An 18,679-nucleotide genomic window follows, 5' to 3' on the forward strand; every position below is an offset into this window, starting at 1 on the left:
CTCTGCAATGCAAGACTGAAAAAGCGGATCTAGCCTTACCCACAACTTTGTGGTTAAGAAGCAACTAAGAGTTGACTTCTTCACCCTGTCAAGGAAGGGTCTTGTGCCTTTAAAAAGAAAACCAAACACACACACACACACACACACAAAACCCCAAACAACCAAAAGCCAACATCTATATATAATACGCAAACCCTACAGGGGACCGCGCAGGCTGACATGATGTCACTGCTTTCTCTGCCAGCCTTTCACACGCCCTCAGAGCGAAGCTGCTTCACAGCAGAGCTCTGGTTTTCACATGTGATTGCACGGAGGGGTCACGTAGGCCTGCATCTGCTCCCAGCCAGCCTGGCTCTTGCAGGAGAGGTCTGCTTGTGCACTAGAAGTGTTAACTTGGATGCAAAAACTTCTCCTTTGCCATGCTTAATGCTGTTGTTTGGGGCTTTTTTTAAGTCCTTACCAGGCAGGGTTGGGGGAAGTCTGCTGAACACAGATATCTCATGGGGGAAGAAAAATAGCCCATTTAAATGTCAGTAGCTAAGCCCGAATTCCTGTGTGAGAGTGCATGCATATACTTGTGAAGTATGAGTAATGACACAACAAGACAGGCTTCAGAAATGAGGCCTCATATTTAAATATCTCTAAAAGTCTTCCAGCTGGGTGTAAGGCTCTCCAAATGTCCAGTCCATGGGATGCTTATCCCAAAGGCCAGGGGAAGGACAGTACCTGTATAATGTATCTTCACGCTGCATCTGCTATTTCATTATGCTGAAGAACATTTGTTTACATTGTTTTTAAAACTAAGCCACGTTACTTCAAATGCTGTTGCTATGGGCGGGCTGGCAGAGGACAGAAACTCTGTGTGTAACCTGGAACACATCCTCGGTGCAGTGGGAGTGTCCAGAGAGCAGGTTAGGCTCCAGAGTGCTGGCATGGGAAATCATGAGAAGTCCCCCTTTTTTGACCGTGGTAAGCTTGCCAGTGGCAGGACAGGACTTCAGTGGCTTTAGGGACTCCTTGTGACTTCTTTGATATCATCTGTTCCAGGATCAGGCTCCTCGGGTGGCCTTTTCCCCTGAACAACAGCGTGCTTTCTGGCCGGGTTGGCAGGTGACAGATGTTTCCCAATCTTGATGTAGCTTATAATTTATGTGCTTTTTTGTTTGGTCATTCTAGCATGCACAAACATGTTGCAGTACTCAGATCACCTCAGCCTCCATATAAAGTTCAGCTGACTCCTCCTTTCCTAAACAAAATGTGAGAAATTCCAGGGAAGTAGTGGTGACTGGGATGCTAGCTTAGGGGTTCCTGTTTGACCAGCCCTGCCAAGCACAGCCAAAGGACAATACTGATGGTGGTATGAGCTCTCACAGAAACTCCTCCTAAAGAACAGCAGCCTATACTCCGGATGCTTTCTGTATCAGATACTCATGCAGACAGCCTGCAAGGAACAGCACTAATACCAGAGCTTATCCACTGTCAGGTAAAATTGTAGCTGCTCTGTGATTAAGCTTATAAAGCATAAACCCACAAAATAGCACTAGCTTCAGAAATGGCTCTAAAAGTCCTGCAATATCTGGGTGTTGTGCTGCAATAAGTAACATTCGCAAGAGATGTGTGGAGTATAGTATGTCAGCTACTGCCTGTGACAATTTAGGAGTTAAGGAGTTGCATTAGTGCGCTGTTAATGGTGATGCAAAAGCAGCAACTTGTTGGTGTTTGCCCTCTGGAAATGAGTACGGTGTTCAAGTTTACCTAATTGTGCTTCACTGCAGGCAACATGGTGGAGTGGTGTTTACCCCAAGATATTGATTTGGAAGGTGTGGAATTCAAATCGATGGCAAGCGGGTCCCACAAAATCCAGTCGGATTTCATGTGAGTACGTCTGACCTAAATTACTTCTTTCTCCTAGCTCTACATCTATACCACCATCCCTTAATTCAGAACATGCAAGAAAAATTACACCTCTGAAGTTAAGTCCTGCATAAAAGTGCTGCTAAACTGTATCCAGCTGAGCTAAAGATACTCTTCAGGTACTCTCAACATCATATGAAGTACCAGCTAGCTGTGAGGATCTGCTGTATGACAGCTTTGGCTGTGGAGGCCAACTCGTGCGTGGGCAGGGCAGCTTTGCAGTGGCGTGCAAAGTTTAATGCATATCGGGCAGATCATACTCACTGCCACACTTTTTGGACTGTCAGCAGCGGCCTAGGAAGAAGGGGAAAGAGTGGCAGAACTGAAATGGGAAGGATTTTACAGGAACTGGACTTAGATAAAGGTTCTTAGTTCTGCCAGTGCTTTTGGTTCCTTTAAATGTTGTGCTATGTCCTTGCTCACTTTCTTCTTTGATAGCTCCTTCCTTCAGTGGAAAGATATAAGCTTGGAATTTTCTTCGTTCCCATCCTTTTACTAACCCAGTATTGCAATGCAGCAACGTTTTGGAATGAACTGCAGTGTCACAGTTCCTTTTGGTCAGGAGTAACAGTTACTTTCTCAAAGGCACGTGAACTGGACATTTGCACTCAGCTAGAGCATGCTTCAATGTGCTGGCACCCAAAATATGACTAGCTAGCTAGACTATACTCCAGACTTGATGCACTGCAGGCTTTTCTTCCTTGGAAGAAGGGAACTGCGTTGAATATCCTGTCTTGTTCTTGAGAAGACTAGGACACCCAGCGTCTGTCCTCAGCCCTTCAGACAGCACAGTGGGATTTAAGGGCATTCCTTAAAGAAGGAACTACGTTCCTAAATCAGTATTTTAGGGGTCAGTTAGCTTTCTTTCTTCCTTTTCCCTCTTTTTGTTAACATTAACCCTTTTGTCAAACATTTGTTTCCAGTTATTTCCGGAAAGGGCTCTGTTTTGGCCTGGCCTGCTTTGCCAACATGCCTGTAGAGAGTGAGTTAGAGCGTGGTGCCCGCATGAAGTCCGTGGGGATTCTGTCCCCTTCCTACACCCTGCTGTATAGGTACATGCACTTCCTGGAGAACCAGGTCAGGTAAGTTCCCTTGGGAATGGGACCGGCCAGGGAGAGGTGAAGTTGCCTCGATGGAGAGCAGTTTTAGGCATGAGTGAGAATTTGACTGCAACGCTGAGCTGTGATTTCCTTGCATGATTACTTCTTTCAAATGAGTTACTTGTTCACAATGGGAAGGAGACAAGGAACTGATTAGCAGCAGCCTCTTCATTGCTAGCGGGCTAGTCAGATGCATTCCAAACCTTACTTTGTGTGGATATAAGTGTCGGGGAGAGTTGAGAGGACAAGAAGTTTCACTGTTCTTCTGAAAACCATTTTACTAAGGGCTCACAAAAGGCTTCTAAATCTGCAGTGGTGATCCTGGGTAGCTGTGTGCTTCAGCTGCGTTGAGTGGACCTGGCAGGGGAAATGGTGATGGTTGAAGGGAAACCTCTTCCTACTTAAGCATATTTAAAACAGGATCAGTACTATGCATACATCAGCTCGTTGTCTGCTTCAGTCTGGCTGCTCTGAAAGCTGGTGTTACTCCCGACTCTTCAGCTGCCCTCCTGGATAAGTCTGTGCAGCTGAGACACCCAGGGCTCGTTTGCTAGCTGGGTGGCAAGACGCTGAATAAGTAGAGACTGGAGACACTACAGATCCCCCCTTTTTTCCTTTCTTTTCCAGACACCAGTTGGAGATGCCAGGGCACTACTCCCATCTAGAGGCATTCTATGATGACAAGAAAGGAGTTCTCCCTGGTAGCAAGGGCACCTCCAACTCTCAGCAACCTGTCCACTGGCTGCCATCCATCCACAGATATATGTACCCAGAGATGAAGGTGAGGCAGGTGCTCTGAGGCTTGCAGGAATGGCCAGTGTGCTCCTGCTCCTTGCCGGTGTCTCATACTTCTTTATGTAAGCAGTGACTCCAGCACTTTGTGGGCTGCTTTAAGATTTTGTTACTTGGACTGTTAAAAGCTGCAGTTCTCTGTCATTGCTGTGTGCTGGTCTTGCTCCCACATTTAGACTTAGCATCTGTGCATGTGTCCCTGTTTCACCTCTGAGCTGTTTTCTTCTCTTTCCCTCCACCTGCAGATCACACACCCTGCTGGCTGTATGTCTCAGTTCATCAAATTCTTCGGTGAGCAGATCCTTGTCCTCTGGAAGTTTGCCCTGCTGCGCAAGCGCATATTGATATTTTCACCACCCCCAGTTGGAGTTGTCTGCTATAGAGGTATGTTTCCAGGGACACTGCAGAGCTCTGATCTAGCAGGCTGAAGCATTGCAGAAATGCCTGTGGGTACTGAGGGGATAGACATCCTGCAGGTGTCCATTGCAACTATTCCCTGTGAAGATACCATTCAGCCTGCATTTACCCATTTCCTACAAAATGCTTTACTTCAGGTCTTTTGGGTAAGGACATACCTGGCTCTGTTGAACACAGTTCCTGTCAGCAGAGGACAATATTGTGCTGAATGAATTTGTGGAATCTAGAACATGGGATTAAGTGTTCAAGGCCAGGTTGGATGGGGCATTGAGCAACCTGGTCTACTTGAAGGTGTCCCTACCCATGGCAGGGGGCTTGAACTAGATGATCTTTAAGGTCCCTTTCAACTCAAAACATTCTATGATTCCTGTGGGAGAACTGATTATTACCTATCCAAAACAGGATGTCTCCACTTGAGAAGTTCCAAGGCATTGAGATGTTCAGAGGCATTAAGCTCTAACCATTGTTTTCAGAGAAGCGTGGGGGAGAACTGTGTAAGTGGGGTTCAGAATGCCCTTGAGGGAATAGTGAAAGCATCTCAGGATGTACTTCTCTTGTCTGCAGTCTACTGCTGCTGTTGCCTTGCCAATGTTTCTCTGCCTGGTCTTGGAGGAACTGTCCCAGAGTCCAAACCATTCTTCTATGTGAATGTGGCAGACATAGAAATGCTGGAGACAGAAGTATCCTATGTGGCCTGTAAGTATGATGGATTAGGTGTGAAGTTTTTAACTTCAGGCTGTAAAGTGTCTTGAGACACCAGACTGTGGAATAAAACTGATGAGAAATTGGATGTGCGTGGAATGACTAACTATGAAAGGAGGAGAGAACAGTTGGTCTGCTGGGAAAGCAACAAGCTGCTCTGAAAATCTTCTCTGATTTTGGCAGGCACAACAGAAAAGATCTTTGAGGAGAAACGGGATCTCTATGATGTCTATGTGGACAACCAGAATGTGAAGACGCATCATGAGCATCTGCAACCACTCCTGAAAATTAATAATGCTGACAAGGAGAAGTACAGGCGGCTCAATGACCAGAGGTAACAATGAACATCTGGGTGGTCCTGATAGGACAGCAGTGTGATGTGGGATAAAGAAGACACTGCTCCTTTGTACTTTGTATTTTCAGAGTTGTGCACTGCTTCAGCTCATCTCTTTGGTTCCATTGTAGCTGACTGGTATGAGAGCCCTTGGGCACTCTGCATACACACAGTCACTGCACCAGTGAGCTGATAGAGCAGGCAGAGGGCAGGAATTGAAGCAGAGGTTGTGACTCACCATTCGTTCACCAATGATCAGTACCACAACCGAAAACAGCCTGCTTTTGAGTCTAATGCCTTATAAAGACCATGCTGTTGCCTCAGGTATTGGGGCAAGAGTGTCAGTCTGATTGGTCTCCAAGAAATGGATGTGATGTTTTCAGTTGTACTCCTTGTCGTCTCATAATGCTTCAAGGTTCATTGTAGGTATGTGCAATTAATCTGGCTCCCTTATTTCAGGCAGATGTTAATGTATTCTCAGGAAGTGGGTGATGATTGTAACTCCTGTGAAGAGGACCTTTTCATCTTGTGAGTAGCTACCTCTAATACTTAGTTGGTCTCCGTTAGGTTCAGGGAGCCTCTTTCACTGATTTCATGTTGCGCTGGTTTGGCATATTATGAAACATCATGGTTAACATAATGCCATAGTCAGCTCTCTTCCTCAAGGGATCCAAGAAGCAAACTGACCCTTCCTCTTCAGATCGTCTTCCTTTCAATTTGAGAAGCCACATGCAGCCATATAAGTCTCCACTGGAGCCTCTTAAGTGCTGGGAGGGAGAAGGGAATTTTAAAAACACAATTAGAAATGCAAGAATCTCCTCCCATTTTTTAAAACTGAAGCACTATAGGACCTTTCATGCCAGAACATTTGGTTCAGGAAAGGAGAGTGTGGGAAGCAGGCACTGTACTGTGCTGGGGGAGGTACACTGTGGAGATAAGAGCGCATGTGAAGGATTGGCCCATTGATGTGGCTGGCTTTGTACTTGGCAAACAGAGGAACCAGAACTGCGCATAGAGTTTGAGGTACGGAATTAGATGAAACCACACCTCTACCACCTCTGAAGCCCTTCAATGCCTGTTGCTATTGTTCAGAGTCTGCAGCAGGAGGGAAGTAATGGGATGAAGCTGTGTGAAGGGCTGTCGGGGCAGAGCTCTGACGGTTGAACTGTGCAGATACAGTCAGAGCTCTTTCTGAACAGCCTTGCACGTTCCTAGGAAAGTACTAGGTCAGAAGTAGCTCTCACTGCTGTGTTCTGCACCAGTAATGGAGAATTTATTTACCCAGTGGCTTACTAATGGATGACAACACTGTTTCCTCCTTTGCATTAGGGGAGCTATGGGTCTTGTGTACCCACTTCGCTACCACAAAGTACACATTAACTGATAATGTGGCTTGCTTCTCAAGAGTCAAATGCCTACCGTAAATCAGCCCGACAGAAGCACTGCTGTAAATTAAAAGTTACTTCTTTATCTTTGTTTATTCTGGGTCATGCATAGGGTGGGTGGAGAACTACTAGAGCGTGACGCTCTAAGAAGGTGGGATCTATGATTAAAGGGGGTTAAACGCAGTTCTGGGGCTCTGCTGCCTGTTTGGTAAATACGCTGTCTTTTTGGGGGTCCAATGCCATCATCTTAGCGACTTTATCCTATAGGTTTTTCATGGAACAGAACAACCGCATATTTCAGACACTGATGGAGGTGTCGGCCAGCCAGGACAAGACACTGACAGCTGACCACGCACGAGGCATGGGCCTGGATCCCCAAGGAGATCGAAGTTTCCTTTTGGACCTGCTGGAAGTATATGGCATTGATGTTATGCTAGTCATTGACAACCCCTGCTGCACTTAAACCAAGGGCAAGAGATGGGGAGCAAAGATCACTTTTTAAAGACTACCAGACATTGCTTAGGAGGATCACTGGAACTCACCACAGCCACAGTTACTAAATAATGTTAAAGGGAGAGTATTTATAATTTTAAAACAAAATGCGATTTTCTCTCCCTCCCAATGAGTACTTGCTCCAGGTTCCTTTTTGTTTGGTCAGTTGGTTTTGTTTTCCTTTCTCTTTCATCTGTGGTTTTTTTTGTTTTGTTTAGATAGGACCAGTGGCACATTTGCAGCAATCGTTGCTGTTGCCAGTGATAGCTAGGTTTTGGCCTAGCCTGGATACCTGAGGGCTTAAGGCTTCAGGAAAGCACTTTGTCTGATAGGGACCAATGTGAAATGCTGTAACTGAGCTCTCAAGACTTGACTGGAAAACCCTCCTATCATCCGCTTTTCCACCTGGGGACTGAAGAGAGCTTCAGCACAACTCAGTCTCACAAAACATCTGTCCTACCATGTTTATTGGTGGGGACAGTTAAGCCAATGATAAAAAACTAGGACTCCTTTAAGCACTCCTCACCCAGCTTCTAGCAGCTGAGTTGGAATAAAGCCACCCTTCCTCATCAGTGGCAGAAGCAAGTTTGGAATAAGGGGGTGCTACAGGACCTTATGACTTTGCTTGCCAGAGTGGCACGGTTTCACTTCCAGCATTTGAGGTGGTATAAACTGGCAAAGACCACACCTACCCATCTCAGAGCTGGAGAAGAGCACCATCTCTACATGATCCCTCCTACCACTTCCTCTGGTCTTCAGTTGCATCACACCTGCTGCTTCGGTTTAAAACCTTCAAACCAGCAAGATGGTCTCCCGTTTAACAGGGACCAACATCACTGAGCCACCTTGCAGTCAGTATGTTCTCCAGCCTCAGTTCGGAGGGTGCTAGGCCAGATTGGGTTGACCAAGTATGCTTTAACTAATGTCACCTTCCTTTTTAGCAGATGGTACTTGTCACTCCTTTGCTTTAACATTGTCTGCTGATCCTCTTTTTGTCGAGCAACCTTCAGCACTGCCTGCAGCTGTCCCTGGCTTTCAGTGTGAGGCAGAATGGCTTCGCAGTTTGCAGGAGGTTCCCTTTGAGTTTGGTGTTCTTAACTAGCACAGCTGCTAGAAGCAATGTCTAACAGCAAGCCTTTTTTTTTCCTGGGTAGCGAAGCTGTAGAACCAGATGAACAGTGTTTTCTTCTTCTGCTGTGGAAAGAGTAGGATTCAGTTCATGCAGGACCAGTGGTTACCTCCACGAAGGCTATCCCAGTAAAGAGTAAGCCCTTTGCCGTGTGAAATCCAAGAATGGTACTGTGGGTTCTAGGTGTGACATATTGCTGTGCCCCAAATCCTTTAGTCAGTAGTAGCATCAGCTTTAAGCTAACTGTTCTTCCTGAACTATGGCTATAGCTAATTAGCTGCTGCTTCTACCATAATAGATTTCAGCATCCTTGGAGGCTTTCAGTGGTTTGTAGGAATGCAAACTATAGCTGACGTATCCATTTATCCTACCATTTTGTAGGATGAGACAGAGCCTCAAGCGTAAGTCTCACCTACTAATTCTTTTTAAACCAGGTGGAGCAAGTGTTCCCCCAGTAGACCCTCTGTGGCTTGTCTCCCTATGGAAGGAAGGAGGCTGGCATGGCCTGTTTTTTCTTGAAGGCTATCAGCAGCCAAGGGATAGTTTTGCTTGCTGTGGATTCAGAGGTTTTAGCGCGGAGTGGAATCGGGGGCCTCACAAGGCTTATTTGCACAGTTCCTTGGTATGAGTTTCAGCATATTCTGTTCCTGTGATCTGCCTGTCTCTGAGCAGTCACTCCGCTGCCAGCTTTTTTAGGGCTTCGGATGTTTTTGGGTGCTACAGGAGAAAACGTGCTGCTGCTTGTAATGCCAGTTGCTCACAACTGTAGTGTTATCAGCCTTAGAAGGTTGGGGCGAAAAGGGAGAAAGAGTTAAAAACAGAGCTGAGTATCATTTAATGCAAAGACCAGTCTCTTGTCCTTAAGAAAGGGCTTTGGTTCTAAATTGGCATCTCTAGTATAAAAGTGAGCCACAGTCTCCATGGTTTTTCCTAACCTCCACTTCAGTTGTAACATGCTGTCTGCAGTGAAGATCCCTGAGGAAGTGTAGCTGTCACTTCCTTCAGATACAAAAAAAAGGAACTGAAACTAGTCTCTAGCAATTCTTCCTCTCACTTTCTTGAAGGTTTGCTACATAGTTGAGCTGTGGTCAGCTATTAATGACTTTCTATTCTCTTTGATGCCAGTCTTCTTTTGCTGACCTAACTAGAAACAAACCTTTGTCATTGAAATTTTACAGCCTCTGCAGCTGGAGGCTTTCTAACACCTTGCATTAGAGCATTCTGTTCACAAGCTGTCAGAACATCAGATCTACTAGACAGCACTGCTAAGAGCCTACTGACAGAACCTCCTGAAATTACTATTTGACATTTATTAAACTTCTGCTTTCCAGAAACTAGGTCTTCAGTTGCCAGCAGGAGTGCGGGTGCAGAAGCATCAAACCAAGCAGGTTATTGTAAAAGTAGCATCCGTGCTACATCCCTGCCGGATGGTTACAGCCTGTTTTGTTCTTCCTTATAATACTGCTTCTCTACAGCCTCTCTTGGCAAGTGACCGCTACGAAAGTCAGGAAGTTGCCAGACAGAAAACAGAACAAGATGATTTCTCTCTCCTCATCCTTCCTTGTTTGATTCACTGCAGAACTTTCCACCTGCTCTCTCCTTTTCTAACAGACACTGCTATTGGTGGTGTCACATGTGGAAAATCCTTGATAAATGGGTACACAATACAAACAAATGGCTACAGCTTGGGACATGGTGGCTTGTTCAGCAGGCTGGTTTTGTTTGGAACCAATTTAACTGAATCTTATCCTTCCAGGAGATGACATAATTCAAGGTAAAACAGTTAAGTGGAGACATTTAAAATCCGCTCCTTGGCACTTAATAGTTGCTTTTTTGAATACTAGCAGCTGGAAGGGAGGTAGTTACTTAGTGTATTTTGAATTAAAAGAGGCAGAAGAGTGTGGCATAAGGTAGGGTATTGCTGATTACCATAAAATCCTCTTCTCCATACTTTGCCTTTACAGTGGTGCCTTTAGTTTCTGTGGTGTGATGCCTCTGGTCAGTTGCTTGTGATCAGAGCCCAGGCTGAATGGTGGTTACAGTAATCAGGTATATCCTGTGCCCTGGTAGACAGAATCTGGAATGTTCCTTTCTAACACCCAAGGCATAGTATAGCCATTGCAGGTTCTCAGTTGGTACTCACTTGAGTTTAAACAGGAGAGCAAGAGCTTCATAACTGTGTCTTAACTCAAGTTGCACTAGAAATGTATCATAAGAAATAATGAATTATTACTACTTGTACTATCTCAATTGGAGCGTAAAGCGTGAGAGAAATAAAAGCTAGATTTTCAATCTGAACAAGGGATACCATACCAGACACTGAAATCATGCAGAAGACCTCTCTGCAAGGTTAGGACAAGCTGCTTAGAGCCAATTACAACTAAGAACTATAATAGATACTAGGAGAAAGGCATTTTACTGAATTAAGAGTTTAGATTTGGCTTAGAGACTTCTTTTCTAGCATATATGAAGTAATTATTCCAATGTATGTTAGAGCCAATGGTCATGTCTGTCACAGGAGATAAGTTCACCTATCCAGCATCCTTAAGGGCAGAAGAAAGTTCCATCACCTTTTCAAGAGAAAGCTTATTCTACAGCTTATTCTGTAAAGCAGTTACTGTGATACTGCTTCCAATTTTAAAAACTGCCAAAGTTAACGGGCAAAAAGGTAGGAGTAGCTGTGGCCTTCCTGGGGACAGACTATACAAGGGACAGGGCATGCTTTGCCCCAAGATGTGGAAAAGCATCAGTTTCTGGAATTGCAGAGCAAGAGCATGCTGTCCTAATGCAGAAGTCTAGGTACAAAGCATGCACACCAACCAAATTCTCTCATCCTAGCTCTTACTTCAAAGTTAGTTGCTGTCTCCTTTCCACCCCTGCCAAATCTAGTGGTCTAGTGATTATGTTAGAAGACAACATAAATGTCTTTTGCAAGGGACTGGGATGTACTGACTTAACAGAATGATATGTCTCTCTAAACCAGAGGGTATTAAATGCCTGTGGGCCAGGATTTCATGTCCTGGTTAATGCAACATGCCGTTCAAATGGGAGTGTTTAATTGTGGTTAAAATAAACAGGTGCCTTGGGCTGTCCATCCTTAAGTTGTTATCCTTCCTTTTTATTTAGCGTTAGCAGTTTAATTCAAAAGCCCTTCTACAATGGACTGTAAGTTGAAGCCAGGATAAAGCATTGTCAAGAGTGCGACCTAGGATTCTATTCTCCTTCCTGTCTTGGAGTTTATACAAAGTTGTCTTGCTGTCAGACAGAAACATGAGAAGTGAGCCCTTTCCTCAGCACTGCAGATAGCAGGTTCAGGACCCTGCTTATTTAATGTTTGGCCTCACACTCACCCCCCGAATGTTGCAATTCAGAGGTCTAGAACCACCCCATAGTGGAAGGCCTCTGAGCTATAGAGGAGGGGGGGAAAAATTACTTGAATGGTATTTATACAAGCTACTCAACCTACGTTGATCTGAATATCTAATTATCAGCCTGTGTCTCAGGTGATCTTTGGTACTTTAACATGAGAACAGCATTTACAATACCAATTCTGAAGGGAGCTCTTGGTTATCCTCAAGCAAGGAATCAACACTGCAATGGGAGCCATGCGTCTGATCCTATGGAAGAGAATTAGTTGTTTTCCCTGTAAAATGACAGAGATGAACCAGAAGCTAGTTCTTACCATCTCACCTCTTGCAGCAGGCTGGTTGTAGTTCTAACAGCTCTGATGTTGTCTGCATCTTGCAGATGTGTGGCTGCTCCCATAGGCCTGCGGCTGTGAAGAGAAACTGCTTACTAAACCATGGGTATTTTTTAATGCAATTAAAGTGTACCTTTTGGAAATGGCTGGTGCTGTGTCTGTCCTGCCACTTGACAGAAGGAAAACCAACATTGCTGATTTCATTAGAGAACCATCAGCTTGAGGAAAAATTCAGTAGGGTGAGAACTGCCCCTGACTCTGAAGGACTCAGTGGCTGCAGAGCAACCTTCCACGTGTCTCTGTGGCACAGCCAGTACGTTCCTTGGAGAGTGACCCAGGGGTCCACTGAGCACCCTTAATTGTTGCAGATCAAAAAAAAGAGAGCACAACTCGGGCCGTATCACCAGCATAACTCATAAAAGGAACTAGTAGGCTTCTACCCTCTTGGATCTTAAGAAAGAGATGAGTGCTTGCCCAATAGCTGAGGTAATTAGTTTTTCCACCGTATAGCCAAGGAAAGGACAGCATTCAGTTTGGTTCTAGCATCCTGTGGAAAATCAACCCTACTTCCCCTCACAAAACATTTTTCCTTCAGCAAGTCTCCAGCAGAGGATGCTGCTGTAGCACTCAGGATGCAGTCTAACAAAGCTGCAATTCACTAATGTCCTTATTTTGATTACAGCAAAGAATCAACAGATGAAGTTAGACTAGATCACAGCGTAACACAGGGACTACGTACAAGCAACAGTCACATCAGAAAAGTAAGAATCCATTTTTCTTCTTCTTCCAGTAAGCAAGGCAGAATCATGTAAACTTGTAAGTTATAATAAGAAGGGCAACAGATAACCTTGCCTAAGTCAGTAATATTTCCTTTCAGCAATTAAAGCAAAGCTATAAACAAAAGCTCAGAAAAGCAACAAAACTAATTACAGTACTGAGACTCAAGGGAACGTAGACTCTGTAAGGAGTGGTGAGCACTGTTTACATTAGAGAATAGCAACCAGACACAATGAACAATAAAAGTTATTTGGATGCCCTTATTTGTGTTATTCTACTACAGGAATAAAAGGAATACTTACAAAAAAAAGACTCATTTGGCTTGTTAAAACATGTACTTCATACAGCTTTGGGTCAATGATGACATTTTCCAATTTGCTGCTCTGTAATGTAGCTAAACTTGATCAGAGGAATAGATTTCTACTATATTATTAACTGGAATGCCGTGCTGTTGTATCTGGCAAGATGGAAGAAAAATAACATATCTTACCCAGGTACACAGGGGGATTTTTTAACTTCCTCTGAAGCTCTGGATCACTAATCAATTTCCAATTTATTTTGTGACAAGAGTAGATAACCAATCACCTGTTTGAATGTAGCAATTCCAACATTTCATAGACTTCCTTAGCATTACTCCCCAAAATAATTTTTCCAAGATCCCAAGTTTTGCAAGATTTATACACAGGTAACTAAAGTAGACTTCACCTCTTAAAACAAGGACAAGTGTGCTTTCATTTTACTTTAATATACAATTGCATTAAAGCAGTAGCATCTGGCACACAGCACTCAGCCTGCAGTGCTGTAAATGACTGCTGATGGCTTCTTTGGGGAAAAAAAAGAAAAGGTGCCATCAAGTTAACATGCATTTCTCAGAATTTTCATTTGCATTTTTACCCCTCTAAGACCAGCCACATCAGCCACTTCCAATGGAAGTACCTCCCACATAAAAACAGCCAAATGACTATGTAGACAAATAGACTTATTAATCTGGTGGGGGTAATTAAGTTAGCAAGGTCTTGTGTGCCTTGAAGAGACCCCGATAAGACTGGTAAACATGGCCCCTTTGACATGAATTCTCATTGTACTGTTGCATGGAGCATCTGCTCTCTCATTCTGGGATCACAGATGAACCGGAGTTTCCGGGGTAATAGCTTCACCTCCACAGGCATAGCTTCATACTCCTCATTATCAATGCCAAAGGATCCCTCAGTGCCCTGTGTACAGATAACAGTATGAGCAGTGTTAAACATCAAACATTATTTCAGCAATGTGGTATGCTGAACCTGGTTTTACTAGTTGAATAACTAGCTGAGTGTTAACCGAAATGACCCCCTCCCTATGCCTTCCAGCAACATTTGGTCCCAGGAACACAGTGAGAGCTACCCTTCACGTAATATATTCAGAATCTGTTGTGTAAGATGTTACCTCAGTTAGTTGCTAATGGGTGGTAATTAAATGCTAGGGAGCCTTAATGACCCACATTTTTTATACTGAAGGATTCTTTGCTATTGGAACCACAATTATATGCACTTAGATCTTGGTCTGCCAGTGGTGGCACAAGTTAATCTGCAGAAGTGCCTGTTAAATAACTCCTATTAAACCCATGTTACCAAACATCTTTTAGTATTGTTTTACTATATTGATCTGAAACATGAGATGCAAAGTAATTCATGGCTCAGGAATTACTCAGCAGTAGAATTTCCGTAAGCTTTTCTTTAATGCTGATGAAGTCACCATGATTAAAAACCATTTGTCAAAAATGGCAGGTTGATGTTACCTAGAACAAATCTGGTGACTGCTTTGCACGCACTTGGCTCAATGGTAGGGCCTGTGTTACGTGGATACTCAACTAGCTCCAAGTGAACTCAGACACTAGAACAGCACAGGTTAGAGAAAGTGGCGTAGGTACAGCAGTCCACCTGCATCAATATTCCGCTTCTCTGCAAAGCTGGTGAGAGCTCCTTCATCAGAGCTAGGTCACGGAGTCGAACAGCACTGCTTTGTGCCATGCACACGCACTCTTGAAGATTTAGCAGCAGCTACCAGTATGAACAGCTCATTTTATATCACAACCCTTACTGATGGCTCAGCTGTACTTAACCCAGCACTCCAGAGTATTGTCTCAGAATCACAAAATTGTCATGGTAAGAGTTTGATGCAAGTATGAGGGTGCTGGCTAGTCATAATATCGTAATTCATGATTTTCACTTGGTAGTGAGAGAATTTTTCACCTTTTGGCACGTTCTACTCTCCCTTAATAAGGAATTATATTGCCGAATGATAGAGCACCTGAAGAAATCTAAGAAATTGATTTCACATTCTTGTAAAAACAAGAAACTGCCTCTCCCCACCATGCCAAGCCTTTTCTTTCTAAGAGGCAACAAAAGACTCACCTAAATTACACAGACGGACACAGTTTTGGCCTCTTTTTCAGCCTCATCTGTTCAAAGTTTTGAGACACTTCCCTATAGTGATCTGAGCCCCACTGCCTTGTTTCACCCTCTCCATAAAGCTTCTAATGTTTATCTTCTCTACAGCACAATCCCTTCTAGGGTAAAATGTACACATCATCTTCAATACTAACAAGAAGGTGTGCATATACAATACACCTGAGTAAAAAACCCTTCACAACCACCACCGCTGTCTAAGGTCTGCCACTACTCACTGGCAGAATGAAGCTCCCTCTCGGGTTTACAGACCACTTGGGAAATTGCAGTATGTGTCTCCTGGCCAGAGACTTAGATGCTGTGCTGAGGAACCGAGTGTCTTACTGGCAGTGAAATGAACCTCCCAGATTGGAGTAAGGATTTCTTAATGTGTAGCATCAACTGGTATGAGGAAATAAAGTGACAGTTTTCCAGCTCCCTCAGCTTCTCACCTCTGGAAGTTGCAAGATGCATCTGCTGGCTTGGATACATTGACTCCCTTCAGGGCACGTATGTGGGTCACGCATCTTTTGACTTCTGTTCAAACCAAAAGAGAGGTAAGGTTAGGAGATGTTTCTCTTGGAAACAGCCATCTTTAGGGATCACATGTCATTGTGGTTTGGTAAACTTGGAGGTTATGCATATATACAAATATTTGTGGGTTTAAATGTGAGAAGGGAAAATAGACATTCTCTCTTCTGGTGCAGTCAATACATATCAGTATGCACTGACAGCCTCCAACCTGCTTCTGCTCTGAGACTCACTGAATATATTTGAACATAGAGTTTTGTATATTTGAACATACAGCACAGTTTGCATTCCTCACTTACATGCTGAACTCTGCAATTCCTGCAGTGACTACCATCTCCTCATATCCCATGCAGCCACATCACTTACCAGCAACCTAAACAATCCTAAGCCAAAAAACACGGATAGAATTATAGTTAAATTGAACCACTAAATTACCATATAAAAACCAAAGAACCCTCATCTCACATCAACACCAGTCATCACAACATTTCTTACGAGCTGCTTTTATATCATTCTTGTGAAGAAACCCCAGAACATCATAATTTTATCCATTCCAAATAATATATCTGGTTTTGTTTTTGACTCACTCTCTTCTGGTGCCTGTGAAATTCTTATTTATGTACTGAGAGAAGTGCTACTCTCCTACTTCTGCAGATGTCAAATGGAAGCACAAAGGCAGATGCCTGTCTTAGAAAGCTGGTGGTGCAAGTGCCACATGGTCTTTTTCAAGACTTAGGTTGCTGTCCTGTCACTGTTAAAGAACAGCGTGTTGCAATTCCTTTTCCCAACGTGTGCTGCTGCAGAGTAAGCACAAGCTCTTGGGTATGCTGACCTGCCTCCGGCCTCCTGACTGAAAACACACATAACCTTTTTACTGACCTTTGACAAAGGGGACACCACACCCCAGGCAGTAACCCTTCACCTTGGGCCCCTCTCCCAAAACACAGCAGCAAACAAGTAGTACCAAAGGGGACAGCAGAGTTACAGCATTAATACAATCACAGCTCTCAAGCACGGCTGAATTACTACAAATATTTTTCCAACAGCTGTCCCCAACTTTTCTGTGTATTCTGTAGACTGATACAAAAGAACATAAATATTGCCCAAGAAAAGAAGTCACAAAAACATGTGAGACTCTCTCTATACACCAAGTTGCCTATGCCCTGAGGAATGCAAGCACCCCTTAAAGAAAATCCCAGAGAAACAACATGAGAAGAGAGGGTTGAAGCAGGAGATGATAAACAAAGACAAAGGAAGAAAGGTTAAGATACCAAAGGAAAGGGCAGAGAAGGACGGAAGCAGTATTAAGTGTGGAAAGTTTGGTTTTAATCAAATACATATATAGTAAAAGATTAATGAGTGAATGTGAGGGCATTAAACATCCTCCTGGCAATATAAATTATAAATCATTGATGGCATGCAATATTGTCAGTTTATACAGTGCTGTACAAACAAGCAGCAAGATTCCCCACTTAAAGTTTAACCTACTCAAAGTTTAACAAACAAGGTCTTTCATATTGCCCTTTGGTGAGCAGTAGATGGGTTTGGTTCATGAAGGTTAGTAAGGCTCTATACAGATGCAATTATAGCATCAAGGTAAGCTCAAAACCACAAGACGTGGAGTTAAAGATCAGCCAAAGGAGAAAGCTGGTAGCAGCAAATAGACACAACTCCACTTGCAGTGATTGCCTCTCTAGTGACCCAGTACAAAAAGATCAGAAATAATTTCCATTTGATTCTTTTGTTTCCATTTGATTCTTTACTATGAAGGTGGGGAGACACTGGAACAGGCTGCCCAGAGAAGTTGTGGCTGCCCCATCCCTGGCAGTGTTCAAGGCATTTTCCGCCCACCAGCTTTCCAGCCACTCTTCCCCCAGCCTGTAGCGGAGCATGGGGTCGTTGTGGCCCAAATGCAGGACCCGGCACTTTGCCTTGTTGAGCCTCATACCACTGGCCACAGCATCGATCCAGCCTGTCCAGATCCCTCTGCAGAGCTTCCCTATCCTCCAGCAGATCAACGCTCCTGCCCAACTTGGTGTCAACTGCAAATTTACTGAGGGTGCACTCAATCCCCTCATCCAGATCATCAATGAAGGTACTAAACAATGCTGGCCCTAACACCAAGCCCTGAGGGACACCACTAGTGACCGGTCACCAACTAGATGTGATACCATTTACCACCAGTCTTTGGGCTCGGCCATCCAGCCAGTTTCCAGCCCAGAGAAGAACACATCTATCCAGGCCATGAGCAGCCCATTTCTCCAGGAGGACGCTGTAGGAGACAGTGTCAAATGCTTTTCTTAAATCCAAATAGACAATGTCCACAGCCTTTCCCTCATCAACTGGGTGGGTCACCTTCTTGTAGAAGGAGATCAGGTTGGTCAAGCAGGACCTGCCATTCATGAACCCATGCTGACTGGGCCCGATCACCCCGTTTTCCTGCATGTGTTTTATGATCTCAGTTAGGATGATCCAATCCAGTGGAAAAAAAAACAGAGCTCTGCGTTGGCCGGGAATCGAACCCGGGTCAACTGCTTGGAAGGCAGCTATGCTAACCACTATACCACCAACGCCTGACAATACCTGTTCTTCCCCCACCTTATATTAAACATCAGCTCCACCCCAGCTGCAGATGCTTTTGTTCACACAAACCTGATCCACAGCCTGAGGGCACTTCTATACACGTGGGATGATCTACTCCCTTCTTTGAAATCCAACAGCAGTTGTTCTCCAGCACTCTGATGCATCCCCACACACACACACTGCACAGTAGCTTCCTGTGGGGTATGTTGTTTCCCATCTGTGATCATCAGTTCTGATCAGCTTGTGTCAGTGCTCTCTTCAATATAAAAAACCCCAAACCTCAATATCTGCACTGATAAGGCATTTTCCCTAAAAACCTTTTCAACCCCCCCAAATTCTGGTGGTGTTTATGCATTTTAAAAGGAGAAAAAAATAAAGAGCTTCTTCACACATTTCC

At 44.1% G+C, this 18,679-nt stretch overlaps 2 protein-coding genes and 1 non-coding gene across 5 annotated transcripts in view; 1 reads left to right on the forward strand and 2 right to left on the reverse strand.

The window, feature by feature from the left end:
- Positions 1–11,366, forward strand: part of DENND11 (DENN domain containing 11) — a 15,704-nt gene extending 4,338 nt beyond the window's left edge. The window contains exons 2-9 of one of the 2 annotated variants that reach the window (XM_030481083.1): positions 1,776–1,875; positions 2,838–2,996; positions 3,642–3,795; positions 4,052–4,190; positions 4,788–4,919; positions 5,109–5,259; positions 5,719–5,787; positions 6,912–11,366. In XM_030481083.1, the coding sequence (XP_030336943.1) occupies positions 1,776–1,875; positions 2,838–2,996; positions 3,642–3,795; positions 4,052–4,190; positions 4,788–4,919; positions 5,109–5,259; positions 5,719–5,787; positions 6,912–7,107 (1,100 nt within the window). In that variant the 3' untranslated portion in view covers positions 7,108–11,366. The remainder of the gene's footprint in view (positions 1–1,775; positions 1,876–2,837; positions 2,997–3,641; positions 3,796–4,051; positions 4,191–4,787; positions 4,920–5,108; positions 5,260–5,718; positions 5,788–6,911) is intronic. The other variant, XM_030481084.1, reaches the window with a different exon arrangement.
- Positions 11,367–12,713: 1,347 nt separating this feature from the next.
- AGK (acylglycerol kinase) overlaps positions 12,714–18,679 on the reverse strand; it is a 42,084-nt gene continuing 36,118 nt past the window's right edge. For both annotated transcript variants that reach the window (XM_030481087.1, XM_030481085.1), the window contains 2 exons: positions 15,621–15,705; positions 12,714–13,956 (listed from right to left, as the gene is read on the reverse strand). In XM_030481087.1, the coding sequence (XP_030336947.1) occupies positions 13,819–13,956; positions 15,621–15,705 (223 nt within the window). In that variant the 3' untranslated portion in view covers positions 12,714–13,818. The remainder of the gene's footprint in view (positions 13,957–15,620; positions 15,706–18,679) is intronic.
- TRNAG-UCC lies at positions 18,201–18,272 on the reverse strand. The gene has a single exon. It is a non-coding gene; the product is annotated as a tRNA-Gly (tRNA).

This window comes from Strigops habroptila, chromosome 3, assembly GCF_004027225.2.
Source record: "Strigops habroptila isolate Jane chromosome 3, bStrHab1.2.pri, whole genome shotgun sequence".
Classification (NCBI taxonomy): domain Eukaryota; kingdom Metazoa; phylum Chordata; class Aves; order Psittaciformes; family Psittacidae; genus Strigops; species Strigops habroptila.